A 23,163-nucleotide genomic window follows, 5' to 3' on the forward strand; every position below is an offset into this window, starting at 1 on the left:
AAAAATATCGATGGAAGCGGTGACTTTAAAAATATTTTCACAGGAGACCAGAGGTTACTGTTTTCCGATCCGTTCCGAGTAATGAATTTTCTTTATTTTGTATCCAAAAGCTCATGGGAACAACGCTTCGCATATCTGATATCGTTCACGTTTAATCTAAAATCAACTTTCTAGTTATTAACTTTAGGGTTTATTTTGTTATGTGGTTGTTACTTCGTTATATTTGAAGGCTTCGTAAGTTGGTTTTATGCGCTAAATTTTAGATCTGTATGCATGTTAATGCTGATTTACTGGAAGAAATTTAAAAGCATATATTTCATTTTTATTTTCCTTTGTACTACATAAATTTGGCTAAAAGCTATAAGTTAACTTTTTATTCTATCTGTTCTTACTTCTATGTAAATGTGTAAAATACACAATATAAGCTACCCATTATTTATAATTTTTATAGTGTTTTACCTGAGTGTTTTACCTACACTTCAAGGAAATTTCTAAATAATTTTAAATGCATATCAAAAATTGCGGACCGGCAGGAATCGAACCCGCGTCTCCTGAGATCACGCCCGACGCTCTTACCATTAATCTACGGTTCGCTTGCTGCCAGTGACGATATAAGGGTTTCGTTTTTCCTTTTTAGGTACGGAACCCTAAAAATATGATAATTGTTAATGATATGGTACTTTCCAGGTGTACGCAGAAGACTACGGAAGCCCAACAAGACCTCAACATCAGTCACAACCAGTGTATCAAGGTCTACAGACCAGGTGATATCGGCTAGCGTGAATAGGCCAAAGATCCGTGGACGGCCAACCATCGCCAGCCGCAAGTCCTCTGCAGCGATAGACAACTCTGTTGGCACTGATGATCATAAAGACAAGGATGGATATAAGGTTGGTTATTACTTCTAGATACTTCTAGATGTTAAGTATGGATGTGGAAGGAAAAAAGAGGAGAGGACGACCAAAGAAAAGGTGGATGGATTGCGTGAACGAGGATATGCGTGAAAAAGGAGTGGATAAAACGTTGACGAATGACAGAAGTGAGTGGAAGAAGAAGACATGTTGTGCCGACCACACGTAGCGTGGGATAAGGTAAGGAAGAAAAAGATACATGGAACTCTTAAATATACAGGATGTAACCAGAACGCCGGCAAAACGAAGACAGGTGATAGTACTGATGATTACTGATAAGTAGATCAAAAAAACGCAAAAAAAATCATATCATTTTGTAAAAGTTTACGACATATTGCAAATAAAATATACATACAGCGGATATCCCTAATAAAATAAAAGGAAAAGGTGACTGACTGACTGACTGACTGACTGACTGACTGACTGATCTATCAACGCACAGCTCAAACTACTGGACGGATCGGGCTGAAATTTGGCATGCAGGATTATAACGTAGGCATCCGCTAAGAAAGGATTTTTGAAAATTCAACCCCTAAGGGGGTGAAAAAGGGGTTTGAAATTTGTGTAGTCCACGCGAACGAAGTCGCGGGCATAAGCTAGTCCCTAATAAAATGATAGTGTAAAATTTTGTCAATATTGCATACTTAACTAATTAATACTTAAGACAATTTATATAGGTAACTATATACAACGGATATCCTTTTTAAGTAAAAATTCATTATTTCAAGATAATTTTAATGTAATCAGTATATTATAAGTAACCTTATATGAAACAAGGACGACGGATGTGAGCGCGACATGATTGGTGATTGGTCATTAATCATATACTTACATATAAACGAGATGGACAAAATTTGTCCCAGGCTGAACGAATATTAAGGCAGTATAATAAACTAGCTGATGCCCGCGACTTCGTACGCGTGGATTTAGGTTTTTAAAAATCCTGGGGGAACTCTTCAATTTTCCGGGATAAAAAGTAGCCTATGTCCTTCCCCGGGATGCAAGCAATAGCCTTAGCCTGTAAATTTCGTCAAAATCGGTTAAGCAGTTGAGCCGTGAAAAGCTAGCAGACAGACAGACAGACAGACACACTTTCGCATTTATAATATTAGTATGGATTCAGATAAAATATACAATGAATTTTGAATAACTATTTACATTTAACAGCATTCGCTAAAAATTATTGAAAAAAAAAAAAAAAAACCGACTTCGTTACACAAACACTAAAAATTGAAAAATAATTTAATTTATTACCGAATATATTATGTATACAAGAGTTAATATAGTTCCATAATAATACTTTTTGGTGCCGGTGCCAATTAGCTTTAGCTGCGCGAATCGTCTTGACTTCATATTTTTATGGGACTCCACAATGGCACCTCATTGGCACCGACCCCAAAAAATATTATTATGGAACTATATTAACTCTTGTATACATAATATATTCGGTAATAAATTAAATTATTTTTCAATTTTTAGTGTTTGTGTAACGAAGTCGGTTTTTTTTTTTTTTTGTAAAAAAAATTTATTTCACAATTTTTAGTGGCCCCATGGAATTATGCTATGACTGGTTAAAAATCTATTGTTTACTAAGCTATTACACTGATCGCGAGCAATTTACTCTTATCCGTTGAGGAGTTCCAGTATCTATCTTCGAAGATGTTCATCAGATCTTCACCAAATTGAAATGGGACCAACTTTGAAGTATACCCTTTCAAACAAAAAAATAATTTTCAAAATCGGTCTAGGCGTTTTCGAGTAATCGGGGAACATACATAAAAAATAAAAAAAAATAAAAAAAAAAAGATTCCGACGAATTGAGAACCTCCTCCTTTTTTTGAAGTCGGTTAAAAATAAGAATTCAAATCGATTTTGTCCAAGATTTTCCCTTGTTTTACTTTACAGCCCTGGATGGAAGCCTTTTTATGCCTATAACAAACTTAATGCTACGACTGCAAAACAACATGCGACTTTTTTTTTCTTAAAATAGAAGATTTTTACTATTAAATGGCACATAAATCATCTCTGTACATTCTGGAGCACACGTCCATACAATTTTAGTCCATCTCCTTTACATATAATGTCAGTATAATACGATGTTAGTCCTTATTTTAAAGGTGAACCGTACTTTTGACATGACAGTTGATCCATAGAGTTAAAATGGCGCGTGAGAAGTCATTTTTTACGCATTATAATCATAATATAAAAAACTGCATAAATTAATGGAATGTCTGCATTTAGAAAGGAAAAAGAATTTCCCTTAGACAGGCCTGTCAGGAAACGACACCGGGCATAAATTAAACCTTGCGAATGCCTGCCACAAACTTATATTTACAAATAATCCATTCAAAAATGAATCTTAATGCTATGTTAATAAATGCAAAGGAACAATATTTGAGCGCACGTTTAAAGTTGTCCCCAGAACTTAACGCGGATGTCGACAAAGCTTTTCGAATGTATTATAAAAGTAAAGTTGTTAGCCTTCAGAATGAGTATGTTTAATGTTCAAGTACAGTTTGGTGCTATAAAGGTATCTATGTATATAGGTGTAGAGATTAGATTCCCCTGCGGTCGGAGCTAGGTCAATATAGATGTAAGGACATACTATTTTAAAAATGCGTATATTGTAACTTGTAAGTGCTCGATATAGTTTTGTGGTGTTGACCACAATTCCTCGTTTGCGATAATTTTATCCTTGACTAGCTTATTTTCGCGACTTCGCCACGTGATACATTTAATCTAAGTGTAGCACTCTGGGATAGTGTAGCTATCTCTCAGTGAAATAATTTACCAGACAAAATTCGTAACATAAACAATGAAAATAAATTCAACAAAATATTAAAAAACTTTTTATTAGAAAAGGGCTACTATGCCGTAAATGATTTCCTAAACGACGAACATAAAAATAAATAATAATATCGGTCTCCCTACTAAGGTCTATGGACCAAATTGCGACACCCAAACTGGGTATCCATAATACTTTGTACATACTTAATATGATGTAATTATTTATGGAAATGCAATAAATGAAAATTGAAAATTGAAAATTGAAACAATTTTCAGAATCGGATCATTAATTTCCGAGATAACTCCTACATCCAAACTGAGTAGACTGTGTGTGAGTGTAGACTAAATTTTTTTTTTATTTTTTTTAATAGATATAGCGAGCAAACGAGCAGGCCGGTCACCTGATGTTAAGTGATTACCGCTGCCCATGAACATTTGCAGCACCAGAGGAGCCACCGATGCGTTGCCGGCCTTTTAGGAATTTGTTGGTCCGCCCCTTGAATAACCCCATGTTATAATCTAGTGGGAACACCGCCGATGGGAGTTGGTTTCACAGTTTGCACGTGCGTGGAAAGAAGGATCTGGCGCAGCGGACGGTCGGAGTGCACCAGACACCCAGATAAGAAATGAGAAATGATTTGCAATGCACAAAACCTAATAATTGTGCAGTGATGGTCAAAAACCTTTACGCAAGTCCTATTGACAGGCATTGGACCCAAGTTTTGCACGCTGGTTTGAAAAATTCTAAATCACTAAAAATACAAAATGAAGCAAATGGTTTTTGGTATTGGATTGTGTTTAGATAGTTATAGGTATAACAATAATGCTAAGTTTTTGCTAGCGTTCTGTTACACCCTGTATTTTTGACAAAATGTAGTTTGAACACCTAAATTAGCGCTTATTTTTAACCACTAACCGCCGCACTCAGAGTCGCTAATCGTTACTTAAGATTGAGTTAAACCGAGACAGATTTATGTGAGAGATATAGCTCTGTCTCGTTTATCTCAATCTTAAGTAACGATTAAGCGACTCTGAGTACGGCTGTAAGTAATTGCCCGTTCAATAGCCGTTAAACCGAAAAATATTCTTGTATAACTTTTTATGACCATCATTATAATTCTAACACTCTTTTCTCCTTTCCAGATCGTCTGTTACTACACCAACTGGTCGCAATACCGTGTCAAGGTCGGGAAGTTCGTCCCAGAGGACATCTCCCCCGACCTCTGCACCCACATCATTTTCTCCTTCGGGTGGATGAAGAAGGGCAAGCTCAGCTCCTTCGAGTCCAACGATGAGACCAAAGACGGGAAGACGGGGTTGTACGACAGAATCAACGCGTTGAAGAAGGCTAACCCCAAGTTGAAGACGCTTTTAGCTATTGGTATGTATCTTTGCGAATTCCAAATTAAATTTAAAACTGTCAAACTGTATCTGTCCTTTTCTAAATGCATTAGTAAGAAGAGGATGCGTCTACTCAAAAATTTAGGTGTGCAAAAAATCAGTACCAATATTACGTTATAATAAGTAAATAAAACTTAATACTTTCTTAGTAGTTAAGTATCAATAATATTAATTTCAACAATAAAAACAGTATGCACATAGAGTTGCATGTCCACCGGTAGTAATTTATTTCAAATTGTACAATACATCAATCAGATGTTTATACAATGTATAATTGGTCTTTAATTGGAACTAAAAGATATTCTTTCCGGTCAGTTTCCGGCGTTCTTATGACCGTATATAGCAAATGAATTTATTATTTAGTACATATTTCATTGATTACGATGTTAAACTGATAATTATACACAAAGTTGCATGACTAGATTAATATTATGAATTGGGTATGAATGACTACACGAAAAAAAAAATCTCAGTGATTATTAAATAGAGGGTCTTCCAAAATACGTAAAATCCACGTCCTTTGTTAGTTTTAAGTGTAATAACCATTTTAAATTATCGATTAAACTAAAAAATTACGTCATTATGATGTGATGTCACATTTCAATATTTCATAGAATATCGCATACTAAGTGCGCGTTTTGACGTTTGATAAAAAGTTACTGTAGTATAATTAGTATATGTAGAAAAAATGTTCAGTTCAGTTTATAAAATTATACAAATGAATTTTATAATTCATTTTAAAGATTTCACTTTTTTTATCTGTTCTACAAATATCCAAAACGCATGATACCGTAGCCGCCATGTAGCCGCCATGTTAATTTTAATGTGACGTCACATGGATTGACATTGTAATATATTTTATTAAGAAAACACTGTTGCGTGCCAATCCGTGTGACGTCATGACAGCTCATGAACCTAAAAAGATCACGGGTAGCGTTTTCGCGGCGAAATCCAAATTTAAATTATTATTGCACTGATAGATTGAATAATTTTTTTGTAATTTTTCGGTAGTTTATTATCACTTTAGGATCAAATTAAGAAACTTTTCAAAAAAAAAACCGGCCAACTGCGAGTCAGGCTCGCGCAATGTGGGTTCCGTACTACAGTCGTATTTTTTCGACATTTTGCACGATAATTCAAAAACTATGATGCATAAAAATAAATAAAAATCTGTTTTAGAATGTACAGCCTAACCCTAAAAAGGGTAAAATAAGTACCCAATTGTTAGTACGAGTATGTCATACTTACGCGTGCTGTCGCGTCAAGGTAGGTTGAGCCAACATATTATGAATATGCTAAACGATCTTATGTGACAATCTGGTATAGGCACAAAGGGATTACATAAGTTACACATTATGACGTCTTATGTAAAATGTATGTAAGTGCTTTCTAACGCATGCGCGTGACACTTCCTTGAATACTATCGTTTTATCTATATCATATTGCCTACATGGAAATGATTGAAGAAAAATGAAAAGCTGGCTTGTCGAGGAGTCTTTCTATAGTTATAATGAATTTCTACTTGGGAAGATCCAAGACTAAATTGTTTACTTAACATTTATTTTATTTTATATTTTAAACAAAATCTATTCTTGAAAAAAGAATATGTTATTAAATATTAAGAAAAAGAATTTTTAATTATTGTAATTGACGTATAATGTGTATTTATGAATAAATGACTATGACTATGACTATGACTATGATTGTTCATGTGGCCCTTTATAATATAAATATTTGCTTACAATATATTCCGGTTGGTATTTAAGTTAAATTAAGAAATTAAATGGTGTAAAATAATGAATCAGAAATGCCGTTGTGCCGGACAGTTAAATACCAAATCAGTCCAAATGCCGAAAACCTAAATACTTACTAATTTTCATATACCTATCTACTGCTTTATTTGAAAAAATTACAGACGTTCATAAAAACTTCTCCTATGTAACCCCGTTAGGGGTAGAATTTCCTAAAATCCTTTCTTAGCAAACGCGTAGGTCATAAATAACAGGAACCAACTGTAAAAATTTCGTAACCCCCGCTGAAAAAGGCCTCACTTACATACTCACTCAGTCTCACGAAGTACGGAACCCAGAATACCTAAAAGTCGATTTTATATATTATCTCATAACTTCAAAAACATAGGACTTTCATATAACCTTCCAACCCCCATTTAACCCACTTAGGGGTGAAATTTTGAAAAATCCTTTCTTAGTGGATACCTACTCTTTACAAAGAACACACCCTCTAAACATGTCTCTAGGACCAGTGGTTTAGGCTGTGCGTCGATATAATATAAGTTAGTCAGTCAGGACCTTGAATTTTATATATTTAGGGCCTATTTCACAATCACCAGATAAAATTTATCTAACGGATAAATTTGATATTTTGACAGATTCCCAATACCATAACTGTCATAACGTCAAATTTATTCGTTAGATAAAGTTTATCTGCAGATTGTGAAACTGGCCCTTAGATAAATTAATAGCTTTAACTTAAAAAGTTACCCCAGTGATATCATTTCTATAACTTAATTTCGAATTCCGTGATCGAAACCATCACTAAGTATAACGAGTTCACACACCGCCCTTCTCACGGCCTCGGAATGTTAGATATTTTCACCTATTTTCACGGCGACACAAAAACTACAGTTCGAAGCGAAACGAAACGCAACAAAGGCGCTTAATGTAATCGACTATCGACATCGGGTTTTTGCTACGTTCCCCTCACTATTCAGTCGTATTGTGTATGTGCTTAGTATGAGATTATACATCTCGGCAACGTTAATACTGTTCAAGTGTCGAAACGACTTGAGTGAGTTTTGACGACCTTCCTGGCACAGTGGTAAGCACTGAGGTCTTATTAGTGGGAGGTCACGGGTTAAATCCTAACAGGGGTTTGGTAATTTAGAACTTCTGGTCTGGTCTGGTGAAAGGCTTCGGCAGTGACTAGTTACCAATCTACCAGCAAAGCCGTGCCGCCAAGCGATTTAGCGTGCCCGTACGAAAAACGTGTTGGAGTTTCTCTACGTTATCAAATCAGAAGAGATCTGTAAGAGAACCAGCTGGTCGATTCTGTAAAACCTGCATCAATCATTGTTACAACCGCAATTGTTGTGATTGGCTGAATTTATGGTACTCTTGTTGCAACAATAAATTGTAGCCAATTGTGAGCGAGCGCGTGACATGTAGCTATCATTCTACCGCAATCGCGCAGCAGAGTAACCGACTTCGCTCAACGGGTTGTGAAGCTGAAGTGGCAATGCGCAGAACAAATAGTTTGAAAAACCGGGGTCCCAAGGTACTAGAATGATGACCTTGTGACGGAAAGCGCAGTGTTGAAAGACCTTCAACTAGATGGCCAGACGACATAAAACGAGTCCCAGGAGCCTCTGGATTCAAAGACCTATGTTCAACAGGTGGACGTCTATCGGTTGATAATGATGATAATCTTTATGAAAGTTAATTTTCGTCATCATCACGATCAACCCATCGCCGGCTCACTACAGAGCACGGGTCTCTTCTCAAAGTGAGAAGGGTTTTTGGCCATACCACGCTGGCCATGTGCGGATTGGTAGACTTCACACACCTTTGAGAACATTATGCAGAACTCTCACCCATGCAGGTTTCCTCACGATGTTTACTTCACCGTTAAAGCAAGTGATATTTAATTACTTAAAACGCACATAGCTCTGAAAAGTAAGAGGTGCGTGCGCGACGTCTTAACCACTAGGCTATCACAACTAAAAGTTAATTTTACTTAACGCTAAAGTATTTCGACGCTCGAATTCGATCAACGTTTGGTAAGATAGAAAATCTCATACTATGCACACTGGTATGCAGTGAGTTTTAATTGATTTTCGCACAATGGAATTTTGAGACAATTGGTGGGTAAATGTAGGTTAGGTTTTCCTTGCGGTATTGTAAAGTTTTTTTTAGGGTTCTGTTGGAAATAAACATTCTTTTGATGGTGCACTAGTTTTTTCCTGCAGTTCCGCTAGCGTAATAATATATTATACTAGCTGATGCCCGCGAATTCGTTCGCTTGAAATTAGGTTTTTTAAAAATCCCGTGGGAACTCTTTGACTTTCCGGGATAAAAGTAGCCTATGTCACTCTGCATGTCTTTGACTATACCCATTGCCAGATTCTGGTTACACCCTGTATTTAATTAAAGATGATGTTCTCCAGGTGGCTGGTCATTCGGCACGCAGAAATTCAAGGAGATGTCCTCATCCCGGTACTCCAGACAGACGTTCATCTACTCCGCCATCCCTTACTTGAGGGACAGGAACTTTGATGGACTGGACATCGATTGGGAGTACCCCAAGGGCGGAGAGGATAAGAAGAACTTCGTGCTGCTACTCAAAGGTAAGATTAGTGCATGAGTAAGGCCCAGTGCAAATAGATGGAGTGCGAGTAAGGCCCAGCCCATATAGATAGAGCATAGACCTTTTATTTAAGACTAGCTTATGCTCGCGACTTCGTCCGCGTGGACTACAAAATTTCAAAACCCTATTTCACCCCCTTAGGAGTTGAATTTTCAAAAATCCTTTCTTAGCGGATGCCTACGTCATAATAGCTATCTGCATGCCAAATTTCAGCCCGATCCGTCCAGTAGTTTGAGCTGTGCGTTGATAGATCAGTCAGTCAGTCAGTCAGTCAGTCAGTCATTCAGTCAGTCAGTCACCTTTTCCTTTTTTTTATATATATATATATATATATATATATATATATATATATATATATATATATATAGACTAGCTGATCCCTGATTAACATTTTTACAAAATCCCGTGGGAACTTTAGATTTTCCAGGATAAAAAGTAACCTATCTGTAGTAGCCCGTCCCCGGGATGCAAGCTATCTCTGTACCAAATTTCATCAGAATCGGTTAAACGGATGGGCCGTGAAAAGCTAGCAGACAGACAGACAGACAAACTTACGCGTTTAATATAATATTAGTATGGATTCCAGTTTTGCATACACTTTCATTGTAAATGAACCAGGACAACATGAAAACAAATCCATTATTTATGAATCATGCAAACGAAAGTCACTTTCAAAAAGTTTATTTTAGCATCTGAGTGACTAGATTCTGTCGACTCACGGCAAAATGCTTTCTAATATACCGGTAAAATTATTTAAAATTTAAAACACTCATTTATTTTTTTAGGTTATAGGTATAGGATGTAAATAAATCAACCGATAACTCGAAATATATAAAAGGAAAAGGTGACTGATTGACTGACTGATCTTGGATCTTGAAATTTGGCTTGCAGATTGCTATTATGACTTAAGCATCCGCTAAGACAGTATTTTCGAAAATTCAACCCCTAAGGGGGAAGGGGGGGGGGGAAGTTCGTCGTTCGTCCGCCTGGATTTGAGTTTTTAAAAATCCCGTGAGAACTCTTTGATTTTTCGGTGTACCTAAATAGTAACTTAAAATTTTCTTCAAGATACAAACTACATATTTTCGGTCAAAATCAGTCAAAGGAAAGACCTTTAAAAAGCCCGTGGGAACTCTTTGATTTTCCGGGACCAAAAGTAGCCTATGTCCGTCCCCGGGATGTAAGCAATCTCGTTGCTAAATTTCTTCAAAATCAGTTAAACTGATGAACCGTGTAAAGCTAGCTGGCAGATAGACAGACAGACAACGAAGTGATCCTATAAGGGTACCTATGTAGTGTAATTATATTATACCTGCTTAAAGAAGGTAACCATGCATCGGGCCTCGTTTTATTCTTCGGCAATCTTTTTTTCTAGAGTTACGGAACCCTAAAAAGGCTTTATTCAAGTGGCATCCAACGATCTCCATTAAAATACCTTCTCTTAAAAAAATAAGCAAAAGAAAGGCCCTATAAGCTGTATCCGTAAGCTATAGAGAGCGATGGCCGGTCCAATATCGGCGTACCAGGTTAAATATCGGCATATATCCGACGCGACCTGTGCCCTGGTACCGTAGACCATATTACATTTAGAACTGTTAACCTAAAATCATTATTATCAACCCACTAGCTGATACCCGCGACTTCGTTCGCGTGGTTTTAGATTTTTAAAAATCACGTGGGAACTCTTTGATTTCCTGGGATAAAAAGTAGGTAGCCTATGTCACTTGTCCAGGTCTTTAATTAATATACCCATGAAAAAAATCATGTCGATCCGTTGCTCCGTTGCGACGTGAAGAACAAACCAACAAACCAATAAACCAACAAACAAACACACTTTCGCATTTATAATATGGGTTCTGATAGACATCCACTGCAGGACATAAGTTTATTGTAGAGAGAAGTCCCATACAAGCCACATGCCATGGTTTTGTACCGCCTGAATCCAGCGGCTCCCTGCGACTCGATTGATGCACACCCGCTGGTCCACGATCACGGTCCGAGCTGTTCCGCCTCTTGTGCCATTGGTGCGCGAACTCCCGTAGCTTACCGAAGCTTTTCGATTTATTGGCGGGGGACAGGGGAGAATGGTTTGCTGTGATTGGTGAACTTAAAGGTTCGTACGCACCTGAGCGGCGCGGCGCGGCGCGGCGCTTCAGTCCGACTGCAGAACGCGTCACCACAGGCCGCTCGACGGTGCCTACCGCACTACAACTTCAGTACGCGGCACCTCGCGTCACTTGCGCGTCACTTTTATACCCGTTCGCGTACGAGCGCGAAGCGCCGTGCCGCGCCGCTGGGTATGTCGCACTAGCGTCACTGCACTGCGCGTCGCTTCGCTTCGCTTCAAAATATCCAGCCGTGCCGCGCGGCAACGCGCGGTGAAGCGCTGTGCAGCACCGCTCTAGTGCGATATACGCCATACAAAATGATAGAAATGATATTTTGAAGCTCTGTGCCGCGACGTGCAGCTCGCTGAAGCGCCGCGCCGCGCCGCTCAGGTGCGGACGAACCTTAAAAGTCACGTAATCAAGACAATGTGCCGAATGAGGGTACCGAACGGGCGTGGTCCGACTTTATGCTAAGCAACTGCCTAAGCTTGGCGATTGGGGGTGTCCGGTGTATTAGGCGTAGTGGTGTAGTGTACTATAAGTGGTGGTCTGTGTCTGTCACCTACTGAGAGGTAGTAGTAGTAGCTTTATTGCAACAAAACACAGTACACATTTCCATGAGGTCTTCTAACGCTGTGCTTTTCGGTGCGAGGTCGCCGTTCCAGCACCTCGGGACTCCAACGTCTATCGATTTTTGGAATCGTGTGCCCTGCCCATTTCCACTTCAGCTTTGCAACCCTTTGAGCTATGTCGGTCACTCTGGTCAACCTACGGATCTCCTCTATTATCACGTAGAGTGTATCTATACTTATTCTTCTTATTATTGTTAAAAGTATGCTCCTAAAAAAAGCATATTATACAGTCGCAGACTATGTAAACGATAAAAAAGCTTGGATTTGACTCGCTCCAGCAATGCACGGGGCTGCAATGGCTTGTATAGTACGGTATAATAACATTGTAAATTGAAAAATTAAAAAGAGCAACCGCCGAGTTTCTTGCTGGTTCTTCTCGGTAGGAACGGCATTCCGAACCAGTGGTAAATTAAAACTACCTGACTATTCATAAGTACTTTTAAAAAGTTTACATGAATAAAAAAACATTCTATTCTATTCTTAGTCTATGGTCTATCTAAACACAATTTACCACAGTATCGATGGAGCGGCCGATCGCAAGCCCACATATTCTGTCACCACTCTAGTTTAGTGATGACCCGATATTAAATAAGGATTTATCGATAAAATCGCAATTTTTTACCTAACAAGTTTGGAATTTAATAAATATGGTAAATGGAATATCAACGGTTGACGGTTTATATTACGGCATCGTCCTTAAACTAAATTATTGTCTGTGTCTTTGCTAGGTTTTCGCGGCTCATCCGTTTAACCGATTTTGATGAAATTTGATACAGCGATAGCTTCCATCCCGGGGAAGGACACGGGCTACTTTTGATTCCGGAACAGCGAGGAGTTTCCTAGAGATTTTTAAGAAACTTTACACCACGCAGATGAAGTCGCGGGTATCGTTTCAGTTTAGTATGAGTTTTCAATAGGTAACTAAAAAAAAACAAGAGCCTCAATAGCTCAACGGTTATAGGAACAGACTGAAATCCGAAACGTTGCCGGTTCAAACCCCACCCGTTGCACTATTGTCGTACCTACTCCTTAAAAGCTTTACGCTTAGTTGGAGGGGAAAGGGGAATATTAGTCATGATAAACATGGCTAATATTCTTGTAAAAAAATACCCAATATCAACATAGGTAGGTAATCATAAAAAACTTTTAAGGAAAATCCGTCACCTTTTCTCACATATCTCACAAATCTGGGTCTACCTACCAATCATCAGTGATATTAGTCACATCAGTCATCACGTATTAATTGGAAACACTTGGAAACATTTTTTCGCAATTAGTTTTCCGTTTTGGTAGCGCTGTTTAGTCGCTTTGGCACACGACCTCGTTTCACATGACTCATGAGTCATGGTAGTCATCAGTATGGCCGTGCCCTAACGTTGCGAGGTTTAGTAACAAATCGTGATGAATACAAGTACTTACCTATCTACTGTAATTGAGTAACGCAATACCTTAATATTGGGGTTCAAAACAAACAAACACACTTTCGCATTTATAATGAGGGTACTGATTTATGGTTAACTATGGTTTTATAGTTAACTAGCTGATGCCCGAGACTTTGTACGCGTGGATTTAGGTTTTAAAAATCCCGTGGGAAATCTTTGATTTAAAAAAATCACGTCAGTCCGTTGCTCCGTCGCGACCTGATTGAAGGACAAAACAACAAACAAACACACTTTCGCATTTACAATAGGGATCGTGATGATTTGTAAAACATAGCTAGGTATATTCACTAGCGATTAGAAGATTTTAACATCTAAATTCAATTGCATTCTACATCAAAATAAAAACTCCTTAAACAAAACCGACCTTATGAATTCAAAATCCTGACTGATTGACCGACTGACATATACATATATCAACGCACAGCATAAACCGCTGCTCCTTGAGACATAAAATTTGGAGGGTGTGTTCTTTGTAAAGAGTAGGTATCCACTAAGAAAGGTTGTTTCGAAATTCCACCCCTAAGTGGGTTAGATGGTTTGAAATTATATGTTATAATAGCCCACGCGGACGAAGTCGCGTGCATAAGCTAGTTTTATTTATTTAAGCAAGCTTTATTTTGATTACCAAAATTATTTAATTGTTTAAACCAAAGTTGTAACTATGAAACGTTTTCATATGCTAATTCTGAAAACCCTGACCAAAAGTCTAGTTTGCGCAATTTGTCGTGCCGGCCGACAAATTACGAACGCCACTAGCGCAATGTGTATTCGATTTCTACCACAATAGATGATGTATGTATTCAGTTTGCGACATTGAGCAACACACGTCCTTTTGTCTGACTATAGTAATTAGACGTAGGACAGTGGACACTTTGATGGATTGGATTGACCTAACAGCTAGGTGATGCTCTTACTCAGTGTGTAACACTAAATGATAGTCACCGAGGTTGGTTGGTTCTACATTGCTGCTTCACTGGGTGATATTAAAATATTTTTTCGTAGAAAACTTTCAACGGATAAAAAAATTAGCTCCGTGGCTATCATTCAGTGTTAGAAACTGAGTAAGCGAATCACCCAGCTGAATAATGCCAGAGTTAACTAGAGTGAAAGAACTCTCGGTTTGACGAATCGAATCGACGATATGTCAAATATTAGGGCTAGGCTATGGGGTGACGTGAAATCAAAGAAAAATAGACGATTCTTAGCGTCAAATGTAGGAACATTTGACGCCTTCAGTGACGTCAAAGCCACGACGTTTTGTTACAAATTCCCTAATTGTCCTAAAAGAAAAGAAGATGAAATCCTATAATTTTGTAAAAGTTTACGATATATTGCAAATAAAACATCTGACTGACGCTAGAGGCTAACGAACGTTGCATAAGTAGGCCACTCGGAGTGGCCAATGCCGCGTCGTAGACGGGGCATTGACCCGAGTTTTGCACGCTATACATTGCGGGTTTGAAAAATACCAAATTACTAAAACTACAAATTGAGGCAAATGGTTATTGTTATTGGATTGTGTAAGTGTAAGTAGTATAACAACAGCGCTAAGTTTTTGCTAGCGTTCTGGTAACACCCTATATAAAAGGGACAAAAAGAGTTAAAGACCAGTCATCAAAGTTTTGAAAATCAGATTCAAGGATAAAAAGTAAGCAACCACTAGATCTGGCATCAAAAATATATTTTAATCTGGCACAACTAAAATCAAGTTTATTTCGAAACCAAAAACGTAGAACATAAGCATGTAGATATGATAATACTTATATCTATATATATAAAATTCAAAGCCCTGACTGACTGACTGACTGACTGACTGACTGACATATATATCAACGCACAGCCTAAACCGTTGGTCCTAAAGACAAGAAATTTGGAGGGTCTATTCTTTGTAAAGAGTAGGTATCCACTAAGAAAGGATTTTTTGAAATTCCACCCCTAAGTGGGTTAAATGGGGGATGGAAGTTTGTATGAAAGTCCGTCGTTTGTCAAGTTATTTGCATGAAAATTGGTATTTGGGTTTTCTATCACAAATGAAGAAATACGTGTAAAATAGGGGATGAAAGTTTGTATGAGATAGTTGTAATTATTGATATTAGTGACTTGAAATTTGGAAAGTAGGTTTTTGATTTTGATGAAATGGGGGTTGGAAGGTTTTATGTGCAGGTGCAGGGTGCGCGACCTGATGTTATAATGTTTGTTTCTGAATAAAAAAAATGCCATTTGTTTCCTGTAGGCCACGCGGGCGAAGCCGCGGGCAGAAGCTAGTACATAATACAAAACAAGTATCGTTAATTGAGTGTATGTGCCCATTATAATATTATTATTACAAGTTATTTCTAAATATGCACATGACTACTTATAGTAAATTCCTATGCACAATAAATAACTACATTATCAGATAAATAACCATGTTTAAATCCGTATAAATATTATAAATGCGATTGTTTGTTTGATTATTGCCTCTTTTTCTAGCCAATTTTGATTAAATTTGGTACAGATAATGCAGTGCGTAATCTAAATAGAAACGGAAGGGGTGACTGACTGACTGACTGACTGATCTATCAACGCACAGCTCAAACTACTGGACGGATCGGGCTGAAATTTGGCATGCAGATAGCTATTATGACGTAGGCATCCGCTAAGAAAGGATTTTTGAAAATTCAACCCCTAAGGGGGTGAAATTGGGGTTTGAAATTTGTGTAGTCCACGCGGACGAAGTCGCGGGCATAAGCTAGTCGTCAATAAAGCAAGTGATATTTAATTAATTAAAACGCACATAACTCTGAAAAGTTAGAGGTGCCTGCCCGGGATCGAACCCCCAGACCTCCGATTAGAAGGCGGACGTCCTAACCACTAGGCTATCACAGCTTCGGTTGGTTTATAGGTTTATTGGTTGGTCTTTCAATCACGTTGCAATGGAGCAACGGATCGCTGTAACTTTTTGCATCGATATAGTAATTAAAAACCGAGACTGACATAATATGCTCCTTTTTATCCCGGAAAATCAAAGTTTTTTTTTTTTTTGTTAAAAAGAATATTAGCCATGTTAAATGACTAATATTCCCCTTTCCTCTCCAACTAAGCGTCAGGCTTGTGCTAGGAGTAGGTACGACAATAGTGCAACGGGCGGGGTTTGAACCGTCTACCTTTCGGTTTTCAGTCCACTCCTTTGCCGGTTGAGCTATTGAGGCTCTAAAAGTTCCCACGGGATTCTTAAAACCTACATACACGCGGACGAAGTCGCAAGCATCACCTAGTATACGATAAAGTTGGTGTAAGAGCTAGTATCTAGGCACATTCTTAGGCATATAATTGGGCCGATTCTCTTGTACACAATCTCTAAACTAAACTAAATTAACAAGTCTAAATCTAGTGCTATCCTTTTCCGCAAGCAACATTATGAAAGGGATAGCAATAGATTTAGACGTGCCATTTTAGTTTAGTTTAGAGATTGTGCACAACGGAATTAGCCACATTAACTACTTTATCGCCCAGTTATTTGCAATATAAATGGGATGTTACCATAGCATTCAAATACCATGCACATATTATCAAATAGTCTGCCCATACCGATGTCGCGTTATATTTATTGCCAAACGCTGGATATGGATTTCCGTAATAAATTTCGCGGAAACTCCTATATAACAAACCTTCAATTTGTATAAAGACCTGTGTTCACCTCCTAAATGTTATAAACTTTTTTTAAACAACATCTATATATATAAAAGGAAAAGGTGACTGACTGACTGACTGACTGACTGACTGACTGACTGACTGACTGACTGACTGACTGACTGACTGACTGACTGACTGACTGACTGACTGACTGACTGATCTATACGCACAGCTCAAACTACTGGACGGATCGGGCTGAAATTCGGCATGCAGGTAGCTATTATGACGTAGGCATCCGCTAAGAAAGGATTTTTGAAAATTCAACACCTAAGGGAGTGAAATAAGGGTTTGAAATTTTGTAGTCCACGCGGACGAAGTCGCGAGAATAAGCTAGTATTATAATAATTTTTTAAATAACATTATCCATACTAATATTATAAATGCGTTATGCGAAAGTGCGTCTGTCTGTCTGTCTGTTTGTCTGCTAGCCTTTCACGGCCCATCCGTTCAACCGATTTTGACAAAATTTGGTAAAGATATAGCTTGCATCCCGGGGAAGGACATAGGCTAATTTTTATCCCGGAAAATCAAAGAGTTCCCACGGGATTTTTAAAAACCTAAATCCACGCGGACGAAGTCGCGGGCATCATCTAGTACCATATAAATTTATAAAGAACATAATATAGCATAAATATATATACAGCTGTGATAGCCTAGTGGTTAGGACGTCCGCCTTCTAATCGGTGGTCGCGGGTTCGATCCCGGGCACGCACCTCTAACTTTCCGGAGTCATGTGCGTTTTAAGTAATTAAATATCACTTCCTTTAACGGTGAAACCTGCATGCCTGAGAGTTCTCCATAATGTTCTCAAAGGTGTGCAAAGTCTACTAATCCGCACATGGCCAGCGTGGTAGACTATGGCCAAAACCCTTCTCTCTCTGAGAGGAGACTCGTGCTCTGTAGTGAGCCGGTGATGGGTTGATTATGATGATGATGGCATTGTGCAATGTACATGCTCCTTTAGAATCCTCATCAAAGTATTGCCCTATCTGCATATAAAAAAACCTTCAAAGCGTTTCTAGGGCGCGTGTACATAGAACCAACTCGAGACAGTCAACAAATTTGCGACATTAAACAAATTCTGCTGCTTGATTACAATTTATCTCGGCATTATTTACTCTTTACTTTGTAGAATTAAATTTAGATGATTTTAGACTCTATTCAAAACGAGTTAAAGTCGTTTTTGCATCCCTAGTGCGTGTTTTATAGGGGAATTAAAGAAGTGTGTGCGAAAGTGGTAGATTGCTCATAGCTTTGCACTTTGAAACTTGTTTGAAATGATAAGTCAATATGGAAAACATTCGCTGGCCACTTAATGTTAGTATGAATATATATTTTATTCAAGTAGACTTATTACAAGTGCTTTTGAATGGTTAACCAGTTTAATTTACCTTGTCCCGCAAATCTCATTGCGCTGGAACCATGTCTCATTAACATCGAAATGACGTCATTTTGACGTCATTTGACGTATATTTAAGTAAAAATATACCATCAGTTCGAAACTTCAGTCTAGTGCCGACTTCACTGAAATGGTAGACACGCGCATTAGCAATTTGTGGGACTTATAGGTACATTGATGGTACTATGTCAGAACCTAAAATAAAAGCTCGAGTAAAATTCTGGTAGATTTAGAAACATTTTAGAATATTAAGTTTATTTTATTTTATTATTAGGAACACTTACAATACACATATTTTACATTTACTACATGACTTACACACTAACACACACAGAAACAAAAAACAACTTACTATGATGGAAAGCAATGATAAGGTCTAGGTTGGAGTGCGTTGCCTCGAAGGCACTTGTATTCACCGTCAAAAAAGAGACAAAACACAAAGTGGAAAAAAAGGACCTAGACTAGCTCTCAAGTCCAAAATAAGATTACACCGAACATCGGGGCCGACGAAATCAAGTAATCGCCATTTTGTGTAAACAAAAGAAAACAAAATGTTTTCGTCTAATTAAATTTACAACTTTACGTCGGAAGCATACTTTTAAAATGCGACGCAGCGCTATGAAATACTTTAACTCCTAAAAGATACTATTAAAAAATTCAAAATTTTTAGAGCACCTTATAGCACGCTATAACAGTAATTTTCCTTGGTAGGTATAAATTCACTCGGGGTTTCTGAAATTCCTTTTAGTAGGAGTCTACGTTACTGTACTATAAAGGCTAAGCAAAGATCTAGAAATCCTGAAGACCATAAAAGTACGGAAGTTGGAGTACTTCAGCCACACTATGAGAAATAACATATATACGACCTACTTCAGCTCATTATTCATAGGAAAATAGCCGGCAGAAGATCACTCGGCTGAAGAAGAACATCGTGGCTAAAGAATTTACGCCAAGCAATGGTACTGGAAGAGTACCCGATCTCTTTTCCTAGCAGCAGTGTCCAAGGTGCAGATAGCCCTAATGATTGCCAACCTTCGATAGGAGACGGCATGAAATGCCGAAGTCTACGTTATAAGATAAAACTAGGTACATGGATAAACTCACGTTTCTAAACCCAGCATTACTCGACTATAAATAGTCAACCAAAATAATATTGGGTACTTCGTCTGAAGTTTACTTTGAACAGTGACAGAAATATTTCAGTTGGTAGTATTATTTTGTAATATTTTTTATTTTACTTCACAGCCAAGGAGTTTTTTTTAAACTAGAAAGCTAGATTTTTCCTGAGTAATATAGGCTGTATTTTATTTTCAAAAAAATTATAGATCCATACGAAAATTGCAATAAGCTACCCGTGCAAAGCGGCGGGTTGCTAGTTAAACATTATTATGACATGACTTGCCTCACACGAGTTGCGTTTTACTGGTCGCGTAGCATGTTATAAGTATGTTTCCACCCTTATTAATGTTCCCAGCGACTGGGTCTTTAATAAAGGCGCTAATAAGAGGGTAGGCTGAAATTGTAGTAACAACAGTCTTTCTTTTGTATTTCGGACTCTATTATTTACCTTTTATATTTGGAATTAAGTTTTGCCTTGGTTAGTCTTATAAATAATTACCTACTTTTTGTAATATAAAATGTTATCAAGTTCGTAATTAAAAGATCTTTTGTTTATACGTAAATACGCCTCAATTTTTTTTTCGAAAAAAGTTCAGAATGTTAACATTTAAACTGTGTCTGAAGGGTGCCTACAATATTGGTTTGGCTGCGTGCAAAAAGTATTCAAATACTTAGGGTGAGATCTATAGAGCGCACTCCGATTTAACTTAGACTTAAGACAGAGTTAAAACGAGACATCGGTATATCTCTCTCATAAATCTGTCTCGTTTCAACTCATTCTTCAGTCTGAGCAAAGTTTAGCGCTCTATAGATCTCAGCCTTTGTTCTCTGAGTTATCACAAAAAACCGGCCAAGTGCGAGTCAGGCTCGCGCAATGAGGGCTCCGTACTACAGTCGTATTTTTTCGACATTTTGCAGAATAATTCAAAAACTATGATGCATAAAATAAATAAAAATCTGTTTTAGAATGTAGAGGTGAAGACCTTTCATATGATACCCCACTTGATATAGTCACTCACTTCGAAAGTTGAAAATACTTTATCATGACCACAATTTAATTTTTTTTGTGTGATCTAACCCTAAATTCACGGTTTTCAGATTTTTCCCCAAATGTCAGCTATAAAATCTACCTACCTGCCAAATTTCATGATTCTAGGTCAACGGGAAGTACCCTGTAGGTTTCTTGACAGACAGACGGACAGACAGACAGACAGACAACAAAGTGATCCTATAAGGGTTCCGTTTTTCCTTTTGAGGTACGGAACCCTAAAAATAAGCTTAAACGCTATTTAGCGAGCTTTAAAAAATCATCTGGCGGAAATTATTTACCACAGACGGAAAGTGACTGGCAGTATTGAACATTATTTTTTATTAACAAATAGCTGATGCCCGCGACTTTGTACGCGTGGATTTAGTTTTTTAAAAATTCCGTGGGAACTCTTTGACTTTCTGAGATAAAAAGTACCCTATGTCACTCTCCAGGTCTTGAACTATACCTACCCATGCAAAAAATCACGTCAATCGGTTGCTCCGTTGCGACATGATTGAAGGACAAACCAACAAACAAACACACATTCTGTGATATTGTGTGTAAAACATACTTACATAAAAATCAGCACTTTATACTTTTTTAAGAAAAGTGAGAATTTTTTACGTACACTTAAATCGTAGTCATCAGCTAGTTATTATAATAAAATGAAAAGTCTCTGTCCATACTATCTTCACTTAGTTACAGTATATCACACGTACGGTTTAATTAGGTACTTGAGATGTACAGTTGTACACTAACGCGTTACTCTATGTAGCGCTCACATTACACACAAATAGGCTCGATGAACTGACTGACTGGACTGACTCAGAGTTGAGGTTGATTCCGAGTCACTAATACTATTACTAATCTCGGAGATTTCAGTGTATTTCAGTGTAGAAAAACATAACTCCTCCTTTTTTGAAAGTTGGTTAAAAAAGTAGCCTATGTTACTCTCTGGTTAATCCTCTACTTGCCTGTGAAAGTCCCGTCAAAATAAGTTCAGTCGTTCCGAAGATTAGCCCGTTCAAACATACAGACAGACATATAGACAAAAAATTTAAAAACGTGTGATTCAGTTGTGGTACAGTTCAGGTATTTTGAAATTACAGACAGACACTTCAATTTTATTTATTAGTATAGAAGACCATTCATAGATAGAATTGCGTTATAGGGGTTTATTTCGACGAATTTGTGTTTGTTTTATAAACGGTATACCAGATATTTTGTTTGTTCGCCTTCGTTCTGTGAATTATTAAAAAGGGTTAGAGCTTGGATTTCGTAACTTTTGTTGTTTTGATTTTATTTGAGAGGTGCGTTTACTTTAGAATTAAGATGATAAATAAAATATTATGAGAATTATTGAGGTAGGCTACACAGATTTGTAAGGTCATGCGTTTGGAAATAAACAATTTTTTCTAACATAATATTTTGTACATGTTATGATGTATGGCGCTGAAACGTGGATATCATGGGATATCAGCACAATAAGGCCTCCCACAAAGTCGTGCTATGTAGGATATCTCTCTGAGGGAGCAGGACTTTCACCCATTCGAATTAAAAAGGTTCTTCAACAGCGCCTTTTTGATGTTTTTAGGGTTCCGTACCTCAAAAGGAAAAACGGAACCCTTATAGGATCACTTTGTTGTCTGTCTGTCTGTCTGTCTGTCTGTCTGTCCGTCTGTCTGTCAAGAGGTACCTACAGGGTACTTCCCGTTGACCTAGAATCATGAAATTTGGCAGGTAGGTAGATCTTATAGCTGACATTTGGGGAAAAATCTGAAAACCGTGAATTTAGGGTTAGATCACACAAAAAAATTGAATTGTGGTCATGAACTAATAATTAGTATTTTCAACTTTCGAAGTGAGTGACTATATCAAGTGGGGTATCATATGAAAGGTCTTCACCTGTACATTCTAAAACAGATTTTTATTTATTTTTATGCATCATAGTTTTTGAATTATCGTGCAAAATGTCCAAAAAAATACGACTGTAGTACGGAACCCTCATTGTGCGACTCGCACTTGGCTGGTTTTTTTAATAATCCATATTAGGTACATCTCTGGATTCATCAATTTGATCTGCCACTAAGAGATTCTTTCTTTCTTCTTTCACTTCACATAATTTGACTGTTCCAAAGCAATCATCTTTTTTTTTAAAACCAAATACTGAGCAAAGGCATGTAGCTTACACATTTAACCTATGCATTCAATATCCGAAAACTTTTATAGGTATCCTAAAACCTTCATCTCCTGCTTCAGTAACAACTTACTTGTAC

The 23,163-nt window shown here is 37.6% G+C and overlaps 1 protein-coding gene across 1 annotated transcript in view; it reads left to right on the top strand.

The window, feature by feature from the left end:
- Cht7 (chitinase 7) overlaps nucleotides 1-23,163 on the top strand; it is a 116,098-nt gene that overhangs the window by 66,763 nt on the left and 26,172 nt on the right. The window contains exons 3-5 of the mRNA XM_034974472.2: nucleotides 688-890; nucleotides 4,842-5,079; nucleotides 9,283-9,462. Coding sequence (XP_034830363.1) covers nucleotides 688-890; nucleotides 4,842-5,079; nucleotides 9,283-9,462 — 621 coding nt within the window. The remainder of the gene's footprint in view (nucleotides 1-687; nucleotides 891-4,841; nucleotides 5,080-9,282; nucleotides 9,463-23,163) is intronic.

This window comes from Maniola hyperantus, chromosome 13 (genome assembly GCF_902806685.2).
Source record: "Maniola hyperantus chromosome 13, iAphHyp1.2, whole genome shotgun sequence".
NCBI classification, from domain to species: Eukaryota; Metazoa; Arthropoda; class Insecta; order Lepidoptera; family Nymphalidae; genus Maniola; species Maniola hyperantus.